This window comes from Rhinichthys klamathensis, unplaced genomic scaffold, assembly GCF_029890125.1.
Source record: "Rhinichthys klamathensis goyatoka isolate OS25496 unplaced genomic scaffold, OSU_Roscu_1.1 h1tg000149l_1, whole genome shotgun sequence".
Classification (NCBI taxonomy): Eukaryota; Metazoa; Chordata; class Actinopteri; order Cypriniformes; family Leuciscidae; genus Rhinichthys; species Rhinichthys klamathensis.
The window spans coordinates 1,862,040-1,889,404 of NW_026606684.1; the positions used below are offsets into that span (position 1 = coordinate 1,862,040).

At 38.7% G+C, this 27,365-nt stretch overlaps 1 protein-coding gene across 4 annotated transcripts in view; it reads left to right on the top strand.

Moving 5' to 3' along the window:
• Positions 1–27,365, top strand: part of usp7 (ubiquitin specific peptidase 7 (herpes virus-associated)) — a 53,609-nt gene that overhangs the window by 6,019 nt on the left and 20,225 nt on the right. For 3 of the 4 annotated variants that reach the window (XM_056258190.1, XM_056258188.1, XM_056258189.1), the window contains exons 7-16: positions 1,188–1,318; positions 12,724–12,778; positions 12,917–12,997; positions 13,085–13,175; positions 13,435–13,517; positions 17,618–17,727; positions 18,105–18,282; positions 22,315–22,459; positions 25,487–25,617; positions 25,842–25,976. In XM_056258190.1, the coding sequence (XP_056114165.1) occupies positions 1,188–1,318; positions 12,724–12,778; positions 12,917–12,997; positions 13,085–13,175; positions 13,435–13,517; positions 17,618–17,727; positions 18,105–18,282; positions 22,315–22,459; positions 25,487–25,617; positions 25,842–25,976 (1,140 nt within the window). The remainder of the gene's footprint in view (positions 1–1,187; positions 1,319–12,723; positions 12,779–12,916; positions 12,998–13,084; positions 13,176–13,434; positions 13,518–17,617; positions 17,728–18,104; positions 18,283–22,314; positions 22,460–25,486; positions 25,618–25,841; positions 25,977–27,365) is intronic. The other variant, XM_056258187.1, reaches the window with a different exon arrangement.

Consider the following 27,365-nt stretch of genomic DNA (forward strand, 5'->3'; position numbering starts at 1 on the left):
AATAAACATGCAGCCGCTTGTCCTTAAAGGGATAGTTGACCCAAAAATAAAAATTCTTTCATTATTTATTCATTGTAATATTGTTCCAAACCTGTATTAATTTATTTCTTGTGCTGAACACAAAAGAAGATATTTTGAAGAATGTGGGTAACCAGACAGTTGGTGGTCCCCATTGACTTCCATAGGAAAAAAAAAATATATATATAATATGGAAATCACTGGGGTACATCAACTGTTTGGTTACCCACATTCTTCCAAATAACTTCAACAGAAGAAAGAAACTTATTCAGGTTTAAAACAACTTGAGAGAGTAAATGATGACAATTAAATTATTACTATGTACACTAAGACCACGTCCACCCCCATCCCCGTTGGGCAAATGGTCAAAATGATCTGTTTGTGCTTCGTGAACACTCGCGCCTTGCGCGGCGGCACCATTGCACGTCAAAGTTGTACCGGGAGAGGCGCGGGCGGCACCATTGCACGGCAAAGATGTACCGGGAGAAGTATGGAGCTAATAATATGACAAAATGATTTGAATTTGAATTGTGTAAATTTGAATTATTTGCCAGTGTAATCTAACAAAATTGATTTTTAGGTGGTAGTTTAAATAGTTCTGAATTAGATTTTTTTTAAACGAATATTGAACATTTGAAATTTAACAAATTGAAATATTTTTATGGCTGAATTTTATAGACATGTATTTTCAAACAGCTGTTTTTTTGTTCTGAATTCAAATACTGCAAATATTCAGTTAAAAAAAATACAGATTCAAGTTTTCAAGATGAAGAAATTCGGAACTTGTTTCTTTCTAGTTTCTTTCACTCGCCAGAGCAGTTATTCGTCTGCTACGGAGGTATTAAGAGACGCTATATTTCCTGTTCATATATTCATATTTTCCGGGCATTATATGTCCGGTTCATTTTGAGACCGTGGCAGGACAAATTATCGCCACAGTCTCACAGTCTAGTTAATGAATGGGAAACACTGCTTCACATTTATGTGGCGGTTGTCTATTTTTCAAATTGATTATGTAAACTCTGGGTCAGTGGAAGAGTTGTTTTATTTTTATTTTATTTTAATTGATGTTTTTAATAGCATATTGTTTTATTTAAATGTTTTCAAAAGTAAAGCACAGGTTGATGCTGTGCATATGTCAGAGAACCTGCTTTGTATTTGCTTTTTAGGCGGTTTATATGATGCCCACTGAGGGAGATGATTCCTCTAAAAGTGTTCCCCTCGCCCTGCAGAGGGTGTTCTATGAGCTCCAGCACAGCGATAAGCCTGTTGGGACAAAGAAGCTGACTAAGTCTTTTGGGTAAGTTTTGTTTTGAAAGTCCAAGTTTACAAGCACTGTGGGTTTCATGTTGTTCCTTGTCATTCTCCTTGAATATGTTTTATACTCTGTTTTTGGTCTTCCTTTTTGTAAATTACATTTTTTTTTTTTTCTGTTAAGTAAACGTATATTATTTTAGTTTCCTGTAAAATTTTTCTTTTTAAGTAGAAAAGTTACAATTGTGTCGGCAGATCTTAGACTTAAAGGTTAGGTTGCAACAATAAGGATTAAATTAACAAAGTTTAGAGCTAATCAAGGATTTGTTGATCTGAGTTTTATTTTAAATCAAGTTGTTGCACCACTTAATATTGAACACTGATTACCAAATCAGGGATTAGAATTCTAACCTGTGATTTAGGGCTGCAACTAACGATTATTTTGAAAATCGATTAATCAGACGATTATTTTTTTCGATTAATCGGATAAAAAATTCAATTTTTCTTATTTATTTTTTTATAACTAAATAAAACCCTAAGTCAGGGTATTTGTGTAAGTGTACTTTAAAAAATGCAAAAGCCACACATTGAGTTTTACTAATATCAATATTTGCGTTGTTTTTAATGATAATTGCTGATGGCAAGTTGACGACAATGATTAATGTAAAAAAAAAAAATAATAATTATATCCAACAAATCTACACCGACATGATGTGAAGATATGAACTAAAAACGTTTAAAATATATAATTCATTTAATTTTTATTTAAAATTAATTAAGGATAAATTGATGAAATAAATATAGAGAGAACGTAGAGCCGCAGTAGATCACGTTTGAAAAACAATTAAAACTTAGTAGACAAATGCTATAAAAAGAGAACGAAATGGAGGTACGCAGCAGCAAGCTAACAGGCTTGATTATAAGGACAGGAAAAATGATGCATTAATGCACAAGCATTCGCTGAAACCACTGAGGACAGTGACTAAAAACAATCTTTTGCTGCTGTTGTTAACTGCCTTTATATTTAGTGCTTCACTTTGTAAACACCATTTTAATTTAACCTATTTCTGCGGTAGCACTATTTTAATCCATCAACTGATGGATTAAAATACGAACTGATTGCGCAACCTGATGCTCGATACAAAATGCACATCCCAAGTCTCCCGGAAGTTCCGGGAGTCACCTGCACATTGATAGCGGCTCCCTGATGCCCGCAAATTAGTTCAAACTCCCGGAATCTAGAGCGCGCAAGCGAGACAGAAGAGACTGTGCTCTAAACCGTGTAGCGCGCGCGCACGGCAGAGCGGCGGAGGGAGAGAGTGCGTGTGTGTGTGTGTGTGTGTGTGCCTCATGAAGCGCATGTAAGACATAGCATCATGATTGGCCTGTTTCAACCAATCACCAGTAAACGCTCCCCGTGATGTAAGCAGACCAACTAATCGATAGTGACATTCGTTGACAACAATTTTCATAATCGATTATCGATTTTATCGATTAGTTGTTGCAGCCCTACTGTGATTTAAATTTTCCATTTTGTTCTTTGACCACCAGAAACTCTCTCTCTGAAATAAGTAGCTCTTGTCGATAAAGGAAATAAACTTGTAAAATGTAAGCTTTATTTATAAACTGCTGGGTAGAGAGACCGTTAAAGCTCAAGCAGGCAATGAAATATTGAGGCAGTGCGTGCGGATTTTATAAGCCTGGAAATATATTTATAGTATCAATTAATGGAATATGGCAGCATAACGTATGACAAAACAACTGAGATAAGAAAAAACAACTGGCATGATTCACCATCTCCGCTCTTGACAGTGCCGACCTGACCGTTTGAACTCTGCCCAGCGCCCCTGAGAAACTAGAAGTGTGGCAGTGATCACTGGTGCTCACCTCATCATCACCGCTGCTAAATATATTCTTCCTCTTTTCTTGAAAAGAAGCACAGACATGAGCTTACTGGCCGCCATGACCATCACACTCTGCCGGCTCAATGCACTTTTTAATTTATTTTTATTTGTTATAAACACCTGTTTCTGTCTTTGTTCAATCAGCCACATATTGTAATTGTAGTTGCACTTTACATTTACAGGTGACTAGACATGTGCCGGTATTCGGTAATGCGATAAATCGCGGTAATGAATATGCACGATATTGTTATCGCGGGGACTTCGAAATACCGTGAAAAATAATAGATCCGAATTTAGATTTTTAGAACGCGCATCAGCTTATTTTCCATCAACCGCTTAAAAAACAATGCGTATATGCTGCGCAAAACACATGTGCACTTTGATGTAAACAATCCCCACATCACATGTATAAGCACTGTGTGCATGCAGTGCGCACTCTAGTCTAATGTAAACAATCCTCACATGGAGAAGAAGCACGGCGGAAGGAGGAACGCTGCCAACTCTCACGCATTCAGCTTGAGACTCACGCAATTGACACTTTCACACGGTCTCGTGCCACACATCCATTTTCTCACCCAGAGAAAAATCACGGAGCAAAGAGGACACTGACACCGACAGACTAGACAGAGCAGGTTACTTTTGATATGAAAAAAATATCAGCTCTCAGTTTTTATAACGAAATTCAGACAATAAATACTGTTTTGGTGCTTGTAAATGTGACGTGACAGATCGCACCCCTCAGATCAAGTAAACCGATCATCTGTTACTTTTTATTAAAGATACAGTACAACCCACCGAAAGGTACGTACTTTCGATCAATCAGTGTTTTTCAACCACGGAAAGAGGTCAATAACACTGCAGGAGAACAATTATGTCACAGAACGTTACATTTACCTCCGGAAAGCCATTTAATGTTAATTGACTATAAGAAAATAGCTATAGAGAGGAGTATTTTGCTAAATATGTGCACTATATTACATATTTTAATATATGTACTTGTCATTATATAATTGTTATTATAATGAAAATTACGGCATATTACATTTTTATATTTATATTATTATTATATTTATATTGTATGCATTATATTTAATTTCTCGCTGTATGTTTACAGCATTATGTGAGATATATTTTTTCTTGAGAAACATTTAAATGCAGGCTATCTACTGTAGCCTACCTAATATTTATCCAAATGAGTCAATATTGAATCAAGATTGAAATTAAATCCAAGAATTTAATTGAAATCATGAAAATTGTGTTAAGCAATAATACAAACAGTAGCCTCAGTAACCATGTAAACATTATAACACGTTGTCACTAAAAAATAAAATTAATGTTTTGACAATCACAATTACACATTGTGATGCAAGTTTTTTTTAGATACCCCCAATCCGTCTGTTTCTCTTGTGCAATTAAAATATCGTGATAATACCGTATACCGTGATAAAAGCTCAATCAATTAATCGCAGCATGAAAATTTGATACCGGCACATGCCTACAGGTGACGAGGTTTAAATAAAATAGTTAATTCCTAATTGAGTTTAAATTTATGGAGCAACAGGATTAAAATTAATCTATTTTAAAAATAAATTAAATCCAGGATCAAAATGGTGTAATCCTGCTTATTTTTAAACAAGGTTTAAAGTTTGGTGCAACACAATTATTTGATAAACCTTGATTTAATCTACCGTATTTTCCGCACTATAAGGCGCACTTAAAAGCCTTTAATTTTCTCAAAAAACGACAGTGCGCCTTATAATCCAGAGCGCCTTATATATGGATGGGGAACACACGTTCACCAAGACGGGGAGACAGCGCCGGGCGACTTACGCCACTATCTGCCAATGGATCGTGGATGCCTGGGCTGATATATCCATATATCAGTCTCAACTGTGATCCGAGCTTTCACGAAGGCAGGAATAATCTCTTTATTCAGCCGGCTCACATACCCGTATTTACTTCCTGTTTTCGGCCGAAGTCCACAGTAGTTAATTGTCGAGTTCGCGCGCGCGCGATCAAACCTCCTCCGTGTGTTCAACATCTGATTCGGAAGAACTATCCATTTGAGCTGATATTCTCAGAACACCACACAGCACCGTCATCGGCTGACAGCTGACAGTCTGAGTCTCCACTGTTGCTTAGTTACCAATGATCGCGCGCGCACTCGACAATCGCCTAGTGTGGACCTTTTACAGTTTATGCTGTGGACTTCGACCGAAAACAGGAAGAAAATACGGGTATGTGAGCTGGCTGAATAAACATCATTTTTATTCATATCTTTCACATTTACTGCAGTCAGATTCACCGTGTTCACTCACATGGCTGTGCACTTGTAATGACACATCAAGGTTGTTAAGAGGCTAAAAGCAGGTTTAAAACTTTTCCCGTTTAAGTCAACAGGGTGCAAATTTTAAAAAGAGGATAACACGGTGTAGGCAACACCGGTTTTTGTCGTTGTTATCTGTACTGACAGCACTCCAAATTTACAAAAAATTAGCTCAATGTTAAAATTGACCGGAGTTTTCCTTTAACGTTTGAACAACGTTACCATGGGAGTGAACGGAGTTGTCAGAACGCTTAATAAAGTTTGACTTTATCTGACTGTTTTGTTGACATCTAGTGGATGCATAACGCAAACCCAGTCAAACGTTTGACTACAGTATCTTATGCGCCTTATAATCCGGTGCGCCCTATAGATGTTATTCGATCTGCGTCATCAATGTTTGCGGCGGCCATATTGTTGACATAGAAATCACGGCAACTGTCAGTCTGTCAGTTGACAAGCGAGGCAGCGTCGGCATTATCCATGGTATTATCACTGTATTTTTTTTTTTAAAACAGCGTGATGGTGTGTTGTGTAATACACGTCTGTTCTAACAACAGCAATAAGAACCCCAGAGTTAGTTTTTATGATTTCGATAAGTTACCGTCACCGACTGTCAGAAAACGTGAAGGGAAGGAGACAGAGTTGAGCCAGCGCAGGAGAGGCTAGCTAGGATAAATAGGCTAAACTTTCAGCCAACTCCCCACAGAAAAGTCTGTTCCCATCCTTTTACCACAGGTTTCACACATAATCCGTGTGCAATGCGTGTGCGGTGCGTTGCGTATACGGTACAGAAGCAGGACGCGCTACAGTGCTTTAGTGCTATATGCTGCGTTTGCAGTGCGTATAGCTAACTGATCCGCGGCTGTAACGTTACCACAAACACCCTGGTACTCACTATTTTTATTTTAACACATACTCACCATTTCAACAACGTAAGCCAATTATTCCATGCATTACTTCTATATATTAAGTTGCTCAAAATTGGTCAAATATGTAACCATGTTAAACATTTACATTAGGGATGTCCCGATCCGATACTCAGGATCGGTATCGCTCCGATACTGCCATTTTTGCGGGATCGGGTATCGATCTGACATCGATCAGACGAGGCCGATCCAAATCCGATATTGTGGGTATTAGGGGTGTAACGGTACACAAAAATCACGGTTCGGTACGTACCTCGGTTTTAAAGTCACGGTTCGGTACGTTTTCGATACAGCAAAAAGTAAGAAATGCCAGAGAAATTTCCTATTTGTTAAAAGAAAAAATATTTTTTAAATAAGTGAGTTTTCCTACATCTTGAAACTTTCAGGTTTATAAATGGGTGTCATCTTTGAAGGATGAACAAATAATGTTTTGGTCATCACATTAAAAATAACATTTAAATATACGAAGAGTTTAGATGCAAAAGCCATTTGAAATTTTCTTCTAGAATGATCATTTTTATCAAGCTTGTATATTTAAGTTCAGTAATTTCACTTAAATGGCAATGAAGATTGCCTATTAATTGTCATTTGAGTGAAATTACTGAACTTAAATGTACAAGCTTCATAAAAATGATCATTCTAGAAAATTTCAAATGGCACTTATAGAGGCTTTTGCATCTGAACTCTTCATATAGGCTATTTATTTATATAATATTTGAGTTTTGAAGTGCTGGACAAAGATGTGTGAAGTACTTGAAAGCATTTCACTATTCCAGCCAAACTGGTTACATTTAGTGTTACTATATTAAATCCATGGTGAATGTTGCTGGTCTGTGGACGTAAAGTATTAGTTCATTCAGGGCACAATATTTCTCCTGGTGTCCACGTCAGCGCTGTTTGATCTAATAGAGATCTACGGTAATAACGGAGAAATGTGAATGCTTCTCACTAGATCTCGCAGCGATGTTATTACTTCAGTGGCGAACTCAAATGTTTTCTTTACTGGATCTCTTAGCGCTGTGTTGTAACGGTTGTAACAGTGTCGCTTGATCGAGATCGGCTCCCGCTGCACAGATGTTGCTGCTCTGCTCCGAACTGATAAACGATCCGTGAAGCACAATAGCGCAGTTTCGTTCCGCTTTCATTACGCTTGCCATTTGATGTTGCGCAACGTTGTGTCGGTCGCGCCAGCGCGAATTTTGTCGGTAGGAAAAATGGTCCAAGGAATCGTTCGGTTTGTATGCGTACCGAACCGGAAGCCTCGAACCGAAACGGTTCAATACGAATACATGTACCGTTACACCCCTAGTGGGTATACTATTATGTGTTATTGTTAAGCCCCACAAAATGCACAAAAACATTCTAAAGTACCATAACGTTTTCGTGCACTCTATTATAAGTGTTCTGAAGCTATTATGTGAGATATAAATTAATATTTAAGTAATTAAATTCAAGATCACGTAAATTTTTCCCTCTCGCGGCTGTCAGTCATTCTCCATTCAGCATTCAAACAGCGCGTCGCGTTCGGTTGCAGTCAATCATGAAACTATCTTCAAGATGATTCAATGTTAATACTATTATACTTGATCTGTAAGATAAAGGTCTATGTTTTCGCATAAAACAACTTTATCTTGCTGGACTTTATTGCTGTAACTCAATCGTGTTACTCTCTACCGGGTGTCGGACGCTGTCAGTTTGATCACAACACTAGAGTCAGAGCACTATAATTGTTCTTCACGCGCACAGTAACTGAAATTTAAAACTGTTAAAAGAAAAGGCTCAATAAACGATTGCATAGATAGATACTGTATAATACACTGTCCATCAATAATATGTATCTCCGTTGTGCTTTGAACTTTTCAAAGCGGACTCGACGCGCTGCGTGCTGGAACTCCACGTGGCTTCAAGCGCATCATTCTCCGCTCGGGATGCGCATAAGCGCTTTGTGCCGCACTGTATTGGAGCCTTTCATATCATAATGCATTGACGCAATTAAAGCTTATTAACATTAATAATTATTAATGTTGCTGCCTCATTAAATAGCTGTGCAATACACTTAAAACATGTCTCAATTTTATAGCAGATTTAGCTATATCTAAAATAATTATCTTTTTCATTTTTGTTATCTTGTTTTTCATGAATGTATTTTACAACAATAAAAAGAGCAATGTGTATTATCCACTAATCTAGTTTATAATAGCATTTTTGTCATAGATTATGATCATATATTTTGGGGATTTGTTGTTTATCTTTATAATGAAGCTGTCTGTATTAAGTAGATTGTGTTTAACACACACAAGAGTGATAATCAGTTTAACACACAGTTATAGAAATTCTAATTGATTTAAAAAACAAAAACTGTACTGGTATTTACAATGTAGAATGCTGCGGTTTAAATTGTTTTAACTTTAAACCTGTTGGTAGCTAGCTAGCTTTAAGTACTGAAGTACCTGTATTTTCTTTCATTTATATATTTCTTTATTTTTTTGTAGTGTTTGAATAAAGGGTGGCAATCTTTCATAATCAACTGTTGTTGTGGACTATATAGGAGGTATATTTTAGGTGGCTAATTGAGAAAATTGCTATATTTTTTATTAGTTTAAGAATAAAATAAAAATATCGGATTAATATCGGTATCGGCAAAAGCCAAAGCTGCGGCATCGGTATCGGTATCGGAAGTGAAAAAGTGGTATCGGGACATCCCTAATTTACATGAACGCACAAACATTTTAAATGAAAACTTAAAATTGACAAAAACAACCGACTCTCATGCCTTTTCTTATGCATTTACATTTTAATACAACAAATCTTGCATGTCACAAAGAACTTGTTTTTCCACCTCCACGAATGAGACGAGTGCCGTTCATTATGTTGCCTTGTGTTGAGGTGCATTGTAGTTTGTATATGGATACTGTATGAACGAGATCTTTATAAATATCCGGATAAGTTACGGCTGGCAAAGTGGCAATAAGGACGGATCTTTACTTAAGCTTGATTGGTGTGGACCCACATCAAATAATAGCATTATCTTCTCTTGATACCGACGAGATGAAGCCAGGCTACTGCTCCCCTCAACTCAAATCTGCGCGCGGTTAGGGGCAGCAGGACAGATGTCATGTCAACAATATGGCCGCGGTTAGCTACTTCCGGTGTTTGTGAATAAGGTCTATATATGAAAAATGTTCTAAAATAGGTCATTCATTGAAGGTGCGCCTTATAATCCGGTGCGCCGTATACAGGGTTCCCGCGGATCCTTAAAGTCTTAAAAAGTCTTAAATTAGATTTTTAAAATTTAAGGCCATAAAAAGTCTTAAGTCTTATTTTTACTTATGAAAGGTCTTAAATTTTTGATGACACTTTGACTTAGACATATCTAAAAGCTTTCCAAATTAAAACCATCTAATTAGCGTACGTATTTTTATTTATTTATTATTCTATCTTTGTGGATTTGCTAGTTCACGTGACATTTCGCGTCACTCGCGAGTCACGGCAGCATAACTGTCTCCTGCACGCGAGAGGAGAGAAGGAGAAGAAAGGTCGTAAATGTCAGTTCAGTTGTAAGTTCATTCTTTATGTGCGTATGGTGTGCGATGTGTATTGTTGTCTTTTATGATATTGTAATCATTGTTTTAACAATGTACGAGGCACTGCGAGCTGACATCGCATTTGTCTCTCGTGCTTTCACTGCGTGATGTGTGCAGTGTAACTGTTATGTCCCCAAGTTAGTTTTTGTCTTATATTTATATCATATTATGTTCTTATATTAGAATATCACATCAGAAAGAGTGCCGTTTTCCCGTGCACAATTCCAATTGTGATATTTATGTTATACAACAGTTAAATTAACAATAGGTTAACATTGAGTTACTTTTTAGACACAATATTGTCAATATTGTTTGTTTTCCCTTTATTTCGCCGACTATAATTTTAAAATGAAACCGTAGCAGAGTCTCAATGCAACCGACAGCGATTATTTCTTGACTGAAATCCGCGTTTTGAACGAATCACTTGCTTCTTTCCCGAATGAATCAGCCGTTTGAACGAATCGGTTGAATGAATGACTCCCTCAACTCACTTATTAAAGGGGGGGTGAAACACTCAGTTTCACTCAATCTCATGTTAATCTTGAGTACCTATAAAGTAGTATTGCATCCTTCATATCTCAAAGTCTTTAGTTTTATTATATTTATAAAAGAAAGATAGGCTGTACCGAGTCTTTCCGGAAAAACCCGAGCGGGTGGAGGCTTGCCGTGTGGGCGCGCGAAGCTTTTGCGTTGAGAGCGTCTGGAAGCTGTGAGTGACATCCGAAAATAAACCATGGCTAACAATCAGATAGTAATCCAATGCAGAACAAGGATCTAAACAATACTAAGGGCTCGTTCATACAGAACGCGTTTTTGCTCACAAAAACGTGAGATGGGCAGTGAAATGGGTGAAAACCATAAGGTCTCGAGCGTTTTTTAAAAAAATATAAATGATTTGAACTTGAGCGCAGTGTTTTTAGAACATCATGTCATGCGCGAGTTTTATAACATTTGTGTGTTGTAAACAGACAGACTCGTGGTTTATGAGGACATGATTTATTTTTACAATAAACAAACTGACACCTACAGTGGCCAGCTAAACAAATGTATTTAAACACACACACACACACCATACATCGCATGCTCCATAGATATACATTAACTGTATGTGATCATGTTGTTTACTTGCTGTGCTTACACGCCGATAGTTAACAACTCACAGACATTTGAAGCAGTTTTACTCACCGCCTGCGGTTCCAACGCACGACCGTGAACCTTTATCGTTGGGACTGCTCCATCTTTAAGTATTAGGCGATCTGCAAATCCGGCGTTGAACTGGGCCTTGTTTATAAAACTATTACCGTTGAAATAAAGGGAACAAACAAAAACACTTGCACAACTCCGTTGCTGCTCTGGAAAAACAAAATCCATCCACAGGTCCCTTAACGCTGGGTTCTTTGGAAATTTGTGCAGTGTTGTCTTGCCCTGGCAACCAAAAACACACTTTTTTGGTGCCATTTTTTTAATTGCAGCGCAGCCGACCGAGCCCAGCGCTCTGATGGGCATAGGCGTACTCTCGCACGCACTCGGCTACAGATGCGCGCGCGCCCTTCCGGGAGAAGTGCCCTTAAGACCCATGTAAGGAAATTCCGGCCACTCTGACGTCACACACGCCCGTATTCGAAAAAAACTTTCCGAAACTTGTGACAACCCGGAAGGAGTATTTTTGGAACAGAATTACTCCATCAAACTTACAACTTCATTTTTGAAACTTTGTCCATGTTTAGCATGGGAATCCAACTCTTTAACAGTGTAAAAAACTCACTATGCATGAAACAGCATTTCACCCCCCCTTTAAGACAGTGATTTGCCGCTGCGGTTTCATATTTAAAGTACCCTTTAAATAAAATGTTAAAATTAGAAATCATTTCATATTTAAATATTGAATATTGATTTAAAAATATATATCTCATAGCTTTATTTATGCAGTTGTAAATGGAGTGTAAATAAATTAATGCCACTTCTGATGCCGCTTCTGTCACCTCTGCACTGCAAAGATGGATTTTGATTGAATGATTTAATTTGACTGTAACAGTGGTACTGTATGATTATTATATAATTAAGTATTATTGTATAATTACTGTATAATTTAATTTGAATGATAGTATTTGACATTAAAGGTGATGCATAACTCTAAATAAGTTTAGAAAAAATGTCCATATATAGGTGAAAATGCCCCTGAAAAAATCAATTTAAGGTGGCAAATATTGCCCCTTAATTAAAATATTAATTTCTGTCACTACTGTGAACTGACCACTGCATAGAATATGAAAAATATGAATATCTTCGTGATTCAGCTGTCAACAACAGACCTAAACCAGCCATGGCACCAGCACAAAAACACAATCAGTAAAATATCATCTAATTATTATCAACAAAACGTTGAAAATATCAAGATATATTTTTGTCAATACTGCACAGCCCTAATGTACGGTATTAATTTTGATTTCTTCAGGTCTTAAAAAGGTCTTAAAAAGCCTTAAATTTGACTTTCAAAAGTGTGCAGGAACCCTGGTATAGTGCGGAAAATACGGTAGATTTAAAACTTAATCCTTATTGGTGCAACCCACCCCATGTGAGTTAAATGTTTTCGGTTCGCAATACCATTGTAGAAGTAGAAAAACTCTATTCATAGTCGGGTGTACTTTTATGTGAATCGACCCCCAACCCCCAAACGTTTGTTTATATTTCATAATTGTCCATTTCCTCAGATGGGAGACTCTAGACAGCTTCATGCAGCATGATGTACAGGAACTGTGCAGAGTGGTAAGTAGCCCTATCTCCATGGATCCTTTTGGATCCTCCTCTTTTAACTTTAACTTGTTGATCAAATGAAGGATTAGGCATGTCAGATTGAATGAGCATGATTTCGGTCCAACTGTTTTGTGATTGTGCCAATTATAGTTGTTGGACAATGTTGAGAACAAGATGAAAGGAACATGTGTGGAGGGTACTATCCCAAAGCTCTTCCGAGGAAAGATGGTGGTAAGTCACCCGGACTCTCTCTGGTTTCGCTCTACATCTGATTCATTGATTCAGCCTTACCACATTTGGGTGTTTTCTCCTTTTCAGTCCTACATCCAGTGTAAGCATGTGGACTATCGGTCAGAAAGAATAGAGGATTACTATGACATCCAGCTCAGCATAAAAGGAAAGAAAAACAGTAAGTGTGGCCTTCTCTGATATTCTGTTTTTGCTGTTCTGTTCTTTGCTTTTCTGTTCCAGGAAGGCCATTCTTGTTATGTGGTCTGTAAATGCATGAATTTTCTGACATCTTGCAACTGACTTCGATGATGGATATTTGATCTGACAAAATTGGCTTATTCAGCTAAGCCGTTTCAAGAAAAATATTGTTGTAGGACTTCTCAGTCTGAGATTTAAAGGTAGACGTGTGTTACTAATGCATATTTTCTGCCCTGCAGTCTTTGAGTCATTCAAGGATTATGTGGCTGTGGAACAGCTGGATGGGGATAACAAATATGATGCAGGGGAGCATGGTCTACAGGTGAGGGGTTTGCATACTTCATCACCCATCCAAGCTAACCAAACTTAAAAGTGCAGTCACATTTACCTTTGTATGGTAAAATGCAGTCCTCTATTTTCTTTGAATATGCAAAGCTTCCGATTGATTAGCTGCTATAGGTAAATAACTAGGGAAAATAACAGTGCAGTAAATGGTAACTATTGTGGTAAAAACCAGTATTTAAATATGATACATGCCAGTTTTGCTGAAATAACTGGAAATGGATGACACGTCATATTGGATTCAAGTATCTTAAACTTTTAACCTGCCAATTCGCAGCCTTTACCAATATAAAGCTGCTTGGTTTTAATGTAACCGGAATAAACTGTGCTTCAAGCATAGCTGGTGTGTGGTGAGCGCACTGGCGCCGTTGTACTGTGGCTGCCGTCGCATCATCCAAGTGGATGCTGCACACTGGTGCTGGTTGAGGAGAGAACCCCTGATATGATTGTAAAGTGCTTTGGGTGTACAGTAGTACATATGAAAACGCTATATAAATGCCTCATTCATTCATTCATTCATACACCATTTACAATGGACAACACCTAATTTTTCTGTTAAATTTAGCCGAAGGTTTGGTGATGTGACTGCCTTGACTCTATCTAATAGTATACAGCTTGTTGTGGATGATACTAGAGCCCGACCGATATGGATTTTTGGGGGCCGATACCGATATTAGGGAGTAAAAAAGCCCGATACCGATATATCGCCCGACATTATTTATGTGTATATTATTATACAGTAGCAATATTATTTATGTGTATTATAGTACAGTATACCAGTCAAAAGTTTGGACACTTTCCTATTGGTGTGTACAAACTTTTGATGGGTACTTTACATAGTAGCTATAAACAGAATAAATATATTTTATAAACACGTTTTGCAATGATCACTCAAATGTGGTGATCAAACACTTGTGTGACACAGATATGTAATGGAGGCAGGGGGAATGATAGAATGAGAATTATATAGCTGAGCTGTAACCAAACTAGTTTGCATTGCATGTTATATTATATTCTAAATACTGTTGCATAATCTTCACTAACGACTTTGTCTTTTAATTTAGTCATAACTTGTATCAATAAATATATAAAAAGTGTCACTGACAAAACCTTATTATCTTCTATTTTTACTCTTAATTCCTCTAATCTCTACCAGTGGAGGAAGAACTCAGATCTTTTTACTAAAGTAAAATGAATAATATCATAATGAAAACGTTTTTAATTACATATGTACAGTACTTTTATACTATTTTAAATAATTAGTAAGCAAAATGTACTAAATGTGAAACTAGGCTACTCTTAATGCAAAATGGCCCTATATAAAGTGTTCTAATTATATACATTTTTGGAATATTGCTTGATGTTGTAACGTAGCGTTATCAGGCAGAATGAGCTTTAACACGGTGTCTACACACCGGACGCGGCCGTTATTGCTCCCGTCGCAACAGCTGTTTACCCTAGACAAAGCAGAATCAGTTTACTGTCGGAGATCGCTTGCGCCACGCATTTTAATCAATGTTTCATCAACCAATTGCCTTAATAAATAAGAAGTAGGCCTAAATATAGCAGACAATATAATCAGGACTTCTCAGCTGCGCGCTTGCAATAGTCACAAGCTCACACAATACGTGACAGAGGCTTGTAGCAGAGAAATCAATTCTGTGAATTACACTGCGCAAATCACAAGTAGGCTACTCCCCACCGGATGAAGAAGGGTTGGCTCTCAGTCTCCACAGGCTACATAAAATATTCATTTTATTTTATTTTATTTTTCGTGTTCGCATTTATGAGGAAAAAACAATGTTACAGACGCGACAGTTCAGCACTACGGACGTGAGCGCTCTGAAAGCGGCACTAAAATATGCTTTGAAACTTTCACATAGACATCAAACAGAAAGCACAAAACCTTTCGTTTCAAAGTGAATTTCATTTTGTATTAATTGTATCTTAATTTTAATCAATGTTTCATCAACCATTTGCCTGGATTTAATTTATAAGAAGTAAATATAGCAGACGATAGATAATCTCGACACGGGAGGCGCCTGCGCGTGAACTGGAGCTCGTCTCATGAACCGAAACTCAGCGTATAGACCTGAGAATTGAAATATATCTATATTGAAATGTCTACTTTTAAACAGAACAATTCAAAACGAAAGACAGACAGACTCATGTAATCATATGAAATGTGCATTTCTCTCTGGCACGCGTTCACTGAAGATCGCGAGTCAGCATCGTCAACTTCATCTTTGGCTGACACTGACTGAAAACACTTGTTTATTAAAGTAACAACAGGTAACTTTTCAGCCTTCATAATATATTTCCAAGTCTCTTGTGATGGTACATCGACTTACAATAGGTTGAATGACACGTCTGCCATAGCCTGACGGGGTCTGTAGCGTTTTTAAGGGTTACCAGTATACCAAGTATGTCAAGCCGATTATTAGGCAGGCACATCTGTGGGCAGCCTAGTGTTGTCGTGGAACACGTGTTTGACGCGCGCTGCCGCTTGAGGGTTTCGGGTAGGGTTTCGGGTAGTAACCGGCGAACAAAGAGAACTACAAAATTCGACTGCTTTACGGCATATACGTCACTTCCACCACCACCCCCACTTCCTTAAATCGGACTTGCGAGCCAAATGTTATAGTCATGGCCGAAGCAGCACAGAAAAACAAGAAAGCAAAGGTTTTATCGGAGCAAAGCAAAAAGAGAAAAAGAGAAAGTGATCGCGTTAAAGGCAGAACGAGGATCAACATTGCAGAGCTGCCAACTCTCACGCATTGGCCGTGAGACACCCGCATTTGATTGGTTTCACACGCCACACCCCCGGTTTCTCACGCTAAATTGTCAACCCGGTCGGTCAAATGCCTGAAAGATGAGTTTATCTATAGATCTCTACCTGTTGAGCCACTCGTGATCGACAAGTTATACCGCAAATTAGTTCAAATCTCCCGGAATCTAGAGCGAGCGCGCACGCGAGACAGAGACTGTGCTCCAACGCGCGCGGACGGCAGAGAGAGAAAGCGAGCGAGAGACCTTGCGTGTGCAGGGAGCATCGAACCCCCCATCGAAAAAAGAATGCCTCTCTCTAACCTCTCTAATTCGCTAGAGTAGTAGCGAATTATCAATCTGGTAGCTAGTAAACGATATTCTAGTTTTTGATGGTTAGCTATCGCTAGTATTCTCGTTCTGATTTGAACTTTGCAATCGATGAAATGCAAATAGCAAATGTTTGACCTAAAAAGTGTAGTCTACTCAACATGTACAAAGAAAGGAGGAAGATTATTAATAAAATCATATTTTAGGATACCTAACATGTCTGTGATATTTGTTTATTTGTCTTGCCTCAAGCTATAATGCAAATCGATTTGTAAAATTTGCAGATTCATTTATGGTAGCTTGATATTATAATATTGACGATATATGGTTATTATCAACCACTCAAACATTGCATTGAAGTATCATATAGATTCAGTAAAATGGTAACCAATAGACTAGGCTACTATAATGACGCTGGCTTGTAAACGCGATCATTTGTCGTTATAAAAAAAATAAAACACATGAAATTATATTCATATGACATGCTGAAATATATGCCACTGTACCTGGGATGAAGACATTTCACACACGCGGGAACACCTGCATGTGACCTCGTCCTACAGTGTTCAGGGCTATCATGGTTGTCAACAAATGCACGTGCATGTAGGATGACAGTTTACGACAGTAGTAGAGGACAATACTGTTTCCCAACTGTAGGGGGAGCCCGAGAGCAAAAAACTACCTGTTGTTACTTTAATAAACAATTAAAATGTCTCCTTGCTATATTTGTTGTATTCATAATCATTACTTTTGCCAGTTCTTGTGACAGCTTTTAGGTGCCTTATTGGCAGCGCCACCCTTACATGAATCACCGCACCCGCATTTTTTTAAATATTCATTTATCGGCCATTATAAATGCCGATACCGATAGTTAGCAAAATGCCTAAAATTGGCCGATAATATCGGTCGGGCTCTAGATGATACTGGTTTTAATTTTTGCATTTATTCAACTGGTGTGCTGTTTGTGGTTCATTTGTCTTCTAGGAGGCAGAGAAGGGTGTAAAGTTCCTGACTTTCCCTCCTATCCTGCACCTACAGCTCATGAGGTTCATGTACGACCCTCAGACTGACCAAAATATTAAGATAAACGACAGGTAACAACTTTTTTTATGTGTTGTAGATGTAATTTTCTGTGCTTTAGATCTGCCGTTTTGACATTAAACGTGTCATAATAAATGACGAGTTTGTGACCGAACAAGTGAAAATGATACTCCTTTAACTTCTGAAATTATTTCTGGGATTTAATGATGAATTTAGCATCAGGTTGCTTTTGTCATGTGGAGAGGAAGATTACACTTAAAATATCCTTGTAAGAGTGACTCATCTAAATGTTTTTTTTTTTTTTGACTGAGCACTAACTTGGATATGGACTGGAGGGTGCACTTTAAGATGGTCTGGCATAAGCTGTTGTTCACTCTCTCTGAGATGATGCTAGAGAAATGGAGGCTGAGCTTGATGTTTTGCCTTGCAGGTTTGAATTCCCAGAGCAGTTACCTCTGGATGAGTTTCTGCAGAAGCCAGACGTGAAAGACCCGGCCAACTACATTCTCCATGCCGTGTTGGTGCACAGCGGTGACAACCACGGGGGCCACTACGTCGTCTACCTTAATCCTAAAGGAGACGGCAAAGTGAGTGTCACCGCACCAATAGTGAGAACCTTTAATTTCAGGGGTCCTTATCTTTTCTGATGGTGGTTAATGGGTGGGCTTTTTGGGTGGCTTGTGGTTGCATGAAATGTTTTGTAAATTTTAGTAAAGTAAAACTTAAAAGCATTGGAGGGCTCTAGACTGAGACTGAATTTTGCTCCAAATAGTCTTTTAGTTTTCACAGTGTTGTTGCTTATTGATAAATTACCGTTTAAAAGTTTAGGGACAATAAGTTTGTTTTTTGCTTGAGGTTCGATTTAACCCGGTAGTCAAATCCAACTAATAGATAAACAAAAAACATTATGCATAATTTCACGTGTAAAGCCACAGTTGTCTCAAATTACTTTACTGTGAAGAGGCCCAGAGGGTTATAATTTTGTCAAAACAATAATACTGTATAAATTGTTACACCCAACAAAAATTAACCAAATCAGGCACTGGCACAACCAAAACTGAGGCAGCAGTGCCACAGTTTTCATTAGAGGTAGGAATCACAGGGTACCTTGCATTACAACGATACATGGCTCACAATACCGATAATATCACAATAGAAAAAGAAATTTTGCGTTAATCGATATATTGCTAGACAATAATGATACATCACGATATCTGTCTAACTATGAAAACAAAATGTGTTCGAAAACAGCACAAAGTTTTTCAGTTTAATTAAATCAAACATTTTATGCTTATACATTTTAAAAGCTTAAACTTTTCTTTGTGTGTAAACTGACACATTTAACTGCTTATTGACTTTTATATAAACCTGGATACGTTTCAAAATGTACCAACCTCTTATTTAAACCTGGGAACATCTCAGTGTTTACCAGCTTCCTTAAAATAAACCTGGGAATAGTGTTGTTCAAACGCTCCTGTGTGTATCCAAGCGCTCTGTGAATAGTGTCAAAGATGTCTATACAACACGTTTGTCCCGTCAATGGTATAAAAGCCGAAGTGCGTCCAGACTTTGGACTTAAACGTGGCTGGCTATTATTTTACTTGCACTTCTATTAAAAACCTCCTATTCTTAAGGTGTGTTCACACCAAACGCGAGTGATTTCAAGTCAATGTAAAGACTCGTTTTCGCGCGTCTAGAGGTCCTGCGGCACGAATGAGGCGTTAAGCGCGGTGCGGTAGACACGAAATATTTTATTTGATGTAGAGGTCGACCGATTAATCGGCCGATTTTTTTGCATTTTTTTTACATAATCGGCATCGGCCAATATCCAAGTATGTCAAGCCGATTATTAGGCAGGCGCATCTGTGGGCAGCCTAGTGTTGTCGTGGAACACGTGTTTGACGCGCGCTGCCGCTTGAGTCATTTTCCAGCCGAGTGAGCAGACCTCATACAGTGCCTAAGGCAGGAGCTAACTAAGTGCTTTGGAGAAAACGATAAGGATTCAATTCTTATAACTCCTTTATTTAATTTAAAACTTTTGATATGTTACTGCCAACTTCGAGAAAAAACCTGAATAAGCGACATGACATTCGGCTACTTTGGATCGTAGTTGAAGTTGCATTATCACAGTAGAAGAGTTGCGATCATGTCACAATAAGTAAGCAATAATTTTGCAATTACAGAGTGAATCTGAGACTTTTATTTGTTCTGTTTGTGTGGCTTATATTTGAGAGGGTTGTCACTCAATGTAGAGAAATAAGTAACGTTAATAAAAAAAGAGACCAATGCACTATAGGCTAGTGACAGACTGGCTTTGCTTTGCTAGCGGGTAGCTACAGACAGACCCGGTGCTAATACGGCACTGGAACCTTAACGATCGTTATCTACCGCACCGAATATCAACACGGATTTCTGTGCTTCAGTTCGGTGCTACTGTTATGCCAGTGCTTCTCTTGGATGCTCAGAAAACGGACATTAGAATAACAGAAACATCGCTTTGCTGCATGTGATGCTAGTCAGCAGCGAATTTGATCATACCGTTAGTTAGTAGCTGGATTAAACATGGTTAAAATGCTGGCCAAACAGTGTAAAGTGTGACTGTATTTCACTGTAGACTAAAAGGTCCAACAGCGGGATGCCGTTGTCTGAAGAACAACAGACGGACGTTGCGTTGTGGGCATTTAAAGTTTTTGTAAAATATCATTTTCCCATCTGGTGGTTGTTTTTGTCGTTCAACAGAAATTTACTAGTGAAATACGTTATTGTTATAAGTTAAATAAAATAAAATATAATAAACCTTATATATAAAAAAATATTAAATAATTAAAAGGTTTTTTTCCCCTTTTTGTGATAATTAGGTTATGTTCATTTGGCTTTGTCCGTCAACAAACAAACCAAACAAACCAAAAATACAGCCCATGTTTCAGGACAGTTTTTGGGAAGAGGATAGAAATGTTTTTAGCCTTGTATTACTTACAATGCACGTACACTTAAATTTAAAATGTATATTGTCAAAGTGCAGATTGTTCATTGTTCAAGTGTTCAATAAATGTTTTTGAGAAATTTTGTCTATGTTAAATAATTACTATTTCTGTTACATTTTATCTTTCAAATAGAGGTTAAAAACAAGCACATATCGGCCAAAATAAATCGGCAGCATTAATTGGCCATCGGCCGACCCGGATTTAAAAAGATCGGCATCGGCCTGAAAAAAAACCATATCGGTCGACCTCTAATTTGATGCATTCACGCGTTTGACGCAAATTTGCGTCTGACGCAGAAGTTGAAAAATTTGAACTCTGGCATTCGCGCTGCCTTAACCAATCAGGAGCCTGCTTGCTGCTGTCACGTGGTGAAGTGACGTGATAAACGGGGACTAGCCCGCTTTTCAGTTTATAATGTTATTTTATATGTTTGGCCTCAATAGATTATTTTATGTTTGGCCTCAATAAATTATTTTATATGTTTGGCCTCAAATTATTTTGTAATATGACAATGCCTGGTGTGGTTCTAATGCACAACAAATCAAATATTTGATCACATAACTTGATTTCAATATATGAGACATATTGATTTTGTATTGAATGCTATTTTTTCCGTATCTAATATAGGTTATATGAAACATTAGAATAATAATGTAAAGACAACCAACATACTTTAGTGCGTAAGAACATAGTTCGTGTCTGGACAGTGTTGTGTGAGAGAGAAAAAAATCACAGGACAGGTTAATCACTTTTCGAGGCTGTGTCAATTTGTCATCAAAACAAAAATAAATGACCGATTAGGTGGGCGAGGGTGATCCTCGCTCCGATGCGGGACAACAGGTCATCAAACTGGGTGCGGGACAGGCGGAAGTACCGCTGAAAGCGGCCATCATCCAGGCGCAGCTCCTGGAGGGAGTGGTGATACTCGCCAAACTGGGTACGCCTCCGGAGGGTTTGGTGGACCCAAGTATGGCGATGATGACCCCTACGCCGCTGTTCTGCTCTCCAGAGCAAATACAGAGCGTTAACTATTTCAATGAATGCTCGATGAACATCAGCCGTCTTGCAAACAGACAACCGCCTAGCACTGGCCCCTCCCAAAAGAAGCGGATTTCGCCTCGGACGCACGTCAATTTCGCTTCAAACGCTTGCTTTTTACGCGCGTCAATTTCGCTTTGGACGTGCGAATGGATTCAAAATGTTCAAGCGTTCAACTAGACACGAATTTGACGCTCTATTCGCGTTTGGTGTGAACGCAGCATTATGCTAGTTAACTTAAGTTCATGTTTCCCTCATTCATGTGTTGAGCGTTACCTCGAGGAGCCATGCAGTAGCGGCGCTGGGAGCAGGAAAATCTATTTAGAGCGGCTTATTTTATTAATTAAAATATCTATATTTGGCGCCAGCGCATAGATTCTCGCATCGCATGGAGAAGGACAACGATTTGTCGCCCTATTGATATTTTGTCCCACCCCTAGTTTTCATAGTCTGGAGCCCTGCATTGTGTTTGTTTGTTTGTTTTTATCTGTAGTGTTTAGTCTGGTAGCAAACATTGTTTTGACTGGCATTTTGTTTGATCTTTGAGTGGTTTATTCAATTAATTTCCACATGCTTCATAATTTTATTTCCAGATGTAATGTTTGTTTGTTCTTGCAGTGGTGTAAATTTGACGATGATGTCGTTTCGCGGTGCACTAAAGAAGAGGCCATCGAACACAATTACGGTGGTCACGATGATGACTTGTCAGTGCGTCACTGCACTAACGCTTACATGTTGGTGTATATCAGAGAGTCCAAGCTCAGTGAGTGCCATGAACATAATTACGCCTGCTGTGAGGTTAAAGGGATACTTCACCTCTGGGAAGATGAATGTGTATTTAATATTGGTCATTTATATAGTAGAAATGTGAAATTATTTTTTAAATTGAAGCATTCTAGACTGAGAAAAGGCAGAAAATGTATTTTTTTACTCATGTGGCTTGAAAGACAACAACTCCCAGAATGCACTTGCTTTGCTGCCCTTACGAGGCCACTCCCAAACCACGCCTACCGGTTACAGGCGGCAGAATCCGAAAAATGGATACAACTAGGCTTGCTTTGATACATCATGAGTTATTTGATAAATTTCCATTGAAATGGAGCTAAATTGCGTTGTACTGGGATGTACTAGCCTAATGTACAGGTCCTTCTCAAAAAATTAGCATATTGTGATAAAGTTCATTATTTTCCATAATGTAATGATAAAAATTAAACTTTCATATATTTTAGATTCATTGCACACCAACTGAAATATTTCAGGTCTTTTATTGTTTTAATACTGATGATTTTGGCATACAGCTCATGAAAACCCAAAATTCCTGTCTCAAAAAATTAGCATATTTCATCCGACCAATAAAAGAAGTGTTTTTAATACAAAAAATAAAAGTCAACCTTCAAATAATTATGTTCAGTTATGCACTCAATAGTCAATACTTGGTCGGGAATCCTTTTGCAGAAATGACTGCTTCAATGCGGCGTGGCATGGAGGCAATCAGCCTGTGGCACTGCTGAGGTGTTATGGAGGCCCAGGATGCTTCGATAGCGGCCTTAAGCTCATCCAGAGTGTTGGGTCTTGCGTCTTTCAACTTTCTCTTCACAATATCCCACAGATTCTCTATGGGGTTCAGGTCAGGAGAGCTGGCAGGCCAATTGAGCACAGTAATACCATGGTCAGTAAACCATTTACCAGTGGTTTTGGCACTGTGAGCAGGTGCCAGGTCGTGCTGAAAATGAAATCTTCATCTCCATAAAGCTTTTCAGCAGATGAAAGCATGAAGTGCTCCAATCTCCTGATGGCTAGCTGCATTTACCCTGCCCTTGATAAAACGCAGTGCACCAACACCAGCAGCTGACATGGCACCCCAGACCATCACTGACTGTGGGTACTTGACACTGGACTTCAGGCATTTTGGCATTTCCTTCTCCCCAGTCTTCCTCCAGACTCTGGCACCTTGATTTCGGAATGACATGCAAAACTGAGCAACAGTCCAGTGCTGCTTCTCTGTAGCCCAGGTCAGGCGCTTCTGCCGCTGTTTCTGGTTCAAAAGTGGCTTGACCTGGGGAATGCGGCACCTGTAGCCCATTTCCTGCACACGCCTGTGCCCGGTGGCTCTGGATGTTTCTACTCCAGACTCAGTCCACTGCTTCCGCAGGTCCCCCAAGGTCTGGAATCGGTCCTTCTCCACAATCTTCCTCAGGGTCCGGTCACCTCTTTTCGTTGTGCAGCATTTTTTGCCACACTTTTTCCTTCCCACAGACTTCCCACTGAGGTGCCTTGATACAGCACTCTGGGAACAGCCTATTTGTTCAGAAATTTCTTTCTGTCTTACCCTCTTGCTTGAGGGTGTCAATGATGGCCTTCTGGACAGCAGTCAGGTCGGCAGTCTTACCCATTATTGCGGTTTTGAGTAATGAAACAGGCTGGGAGTTTTTAAAAGCCTCAGGAATCTTTTGCAGGTGTTTAGAGTTAATTAGTTGATTCAGATGATTAGGTTAATAGCTCGTTTAGAGACCCTTTTCATGATATGCTAATTTTTTGAGACAGGAATTTTGGGTTTTCATGAGCTGTATGCCAAAATCATCAGTATTAAAACAATAAAATACCTGAAATATTTCAGTTGGTGTGCAATGAATCTAAAATATATGAAAGTTTAATTTTTATCATTACATTATGGAAAATAATGAACTTTATCACAATATGCTAATTTTTTTAGAAGGACCTGTATATAACACAACTTAGACTTTCACATTATAGATATGATGCAAGGCAGGACCATGTCAACAGAGTAGCTTAGTAGCTCTGCATATTAACTGTTTTCCTCCAATTGAAATCACTATTTCTCTAAGCTAATACATTATCTAGGCTAATCCATACTCTAGTAACACTAAAGATTTATAAAAAGAACCACAACCAATGTGAGTTATAACTTAAAAATAATTCATATTAACACTTTTACTTTTACACTCAGACACTTTAACCTCTGCGGATTCAGCGATCTTGTCCAGAAGAAAATGGCATCGCTGAGATTCGCGACAGCAATAGGACTCTATATCTGTTTCCATAGGCACACAGCGAGAGCACTGACACCGCCAGTCCGCCCCAGCTCGAGTCTGGCCGGGCTCAAGTCTCGCTCCGGCCGCCTCTTGTTCCTCCATCTCCCAAAACTGTTTATCGCTGTATTGCGGCTCGTACAGGTAGCCGCGAGCATCAGATTCTCGCAACAGATCTTCGAAATCCCCTTCTGCCATTTCAACTTCAAAACTACCTTCCGCCATCGTGATTAGCCTACTATACAAACTTTCTACACAGACCAAGAGGCAAGAGCCTGTTAGCTTAGCTTCTACAGAAAGATGGCTGACACTATCTTTACATTCTGTGAGTGAGATCCAGCCCCATATGGGCGTGGTGAAAACATGCGGAACACAGGCTGTAGTCTTTAGCCTCTGGCACAAAAATCACCCAATAACGCAAAATGACGATTTTTGCGTCATCTGAGGATTTTTTTTCCAGACTAAAAATGTATTTTTCTCTCATATCAGGGGGATATGAGGGGGGGAAGCACGGTAATTTGAAAATAATACCGGTTTTCTACTGATACAAAGCTTAATGCTAAATCCTGAAGTATCCCTTTAATTTATGATGTTATCATTTTAGCACGAGGTCATGTGGACCTGTAGACGCTGACAGCAATCCAGCTCTTATGAAAACCACCCTGTCTTTGGTTGTGGATCTTAGGGCATGTGCTTGTCCTCTGTCCATCTGTGCTTATAAGTGCTGTTGTCATGTCCAGGTGAGGTCCTGCTGCCGGTCACAGACAATGATATCCCCCAGCAGCTGGTGGAGAGGCTGCAGGAGGAGAAGAGGGTGGAAGCCCAGAAGAGAAAAGAGAGGCAGGAGGCTCACCTTTACATGCAAGTACAGGTATGGAGCCACATTATGTCCAACCAAGCCAATTATTCTTGGGAATGCAAATGTTCCTTCTAAATGGAAGACTTATTTGTCCACTTGGTGTGCCTTATAAAATGGTCACTTCAGGTCATGTTGGCATAGGCCTTAAGTTTAGATCTTTAGAATTGGATTTGTAAAATAATTCCAAGCTGCTTTGTTTGTTTAAACCATCCTGCTATCACTCTCTGTTCCTGTAGATGGTGACAGAAGATCAGTTCTGTGGACATCAGGGCAATGACATGTATGATGAGGAGAAAGTAAAATACACAGTGTTCAAGGTTCTCAAAAGCTCCACTCTGGCTGAGTTTGTCCAGAACCTTTCACAGACCATGGTGAGCCTTAACTTGACAAGTTCCTTGGATAACATCTTTCTCTTTTCAGATCCTTACAATGTTAGAAAAGGAATTTAAATCAGGGAAAAATGCATTCAGATTGAGTTTGCTCAAGCAACTTTTTTTTTTTAAGTCGTCCTGCGCGGTTTTTACCAATTTTAAGTTATTAATTCACAATGCAAAATGTCTTGCCAATTTCAGCCAATAAATTCTTGAAAAGCAACTATAGATTATTCGTTTTTTTGCTCAGTGAATTATTATCAGTTAGAAACAAATGTTTGTTACTTATAATGAACTACGGTGCTGCGTCATCGCCATAAGAACTTTATGATTGGCCCAAAGCAGATTTCTTATTAGGGATGCACCGTTACCACTTTTTCCAGAACGAGACTGATACTTTTTTTCTTCTTTTTTTTTTTAATAAATCAAATTAGTGTGCTTGGCATAGATATTTCCTTCAGTTATTTTCATGCCTAATTATGCTTGTTACAATGTTACTTTCACTGATCATATTATTGCTCTATCACTATTTTATCTTTAATTTAATAGTGAATATTTAGAGCTGCTCCAGCAGGGCTCAACCACTCAAGTGCATTGAGTGATTTTGTCTTTTGTTGTTAGCAGATTTTGAAAATACACAACTCAAAAGGTCCTACCTTCTTTCCTCCAACGCTGGCCCTGACTCCACCCATTCGAAGAACATGAACGCACAATCGTGCATCTGCAAAACTCAGATGCGCGAGATTGCACTTTCTCTCTCTCTCTCTCTCTCTCTCTCTCTCTCTCTCTCTCTCTCTCTCTCTCTCTCTCTCTCTCTCTCTCTCTCTCTCTGTCTGTCTGTACCGGGGCGACTTGCACTTACTGTGACTGGGTCACGAGCTTTGAGTATGCTCACGTCATACGTGCGAGGGGGGTATGGTACAACCGTTTGATTGACGCACTTACAGTCCAATGATTGTAGGTGGTCTTGGAAATGATTGGCTGGAGTTTTTCGAGTCCTGCCCGTTCCACAGATGATTAAATTGCTTAATTTTCATTTAAGTGTTTCTAACTCAATGGCTGTAAGTGGGTTAGGAATAGGTTTTCAAGTGATTTTGAAAAAATGGTCAAAAAAGAAAATCGCATACCCCACCTTTAACATTGAGGACAAAGACAGCAGTAGGCTTATTTTGCTGCTGTTACTTTAAGAGCGGCACATATCCAACATACTGGTACACACGCATTTTCTTTTCAACGGTTTACGTTCACTAAAGACGTAACGACTATGTTTCACAAGAATACTTGCATATATCAGGGATGTGATTCCTCCGGATTAATCCGAAATTCCGGTTATTTCAGCCTAAAATCATGACCCACGTGAATCATGCAGATCAGTAATAAAAATAAAAT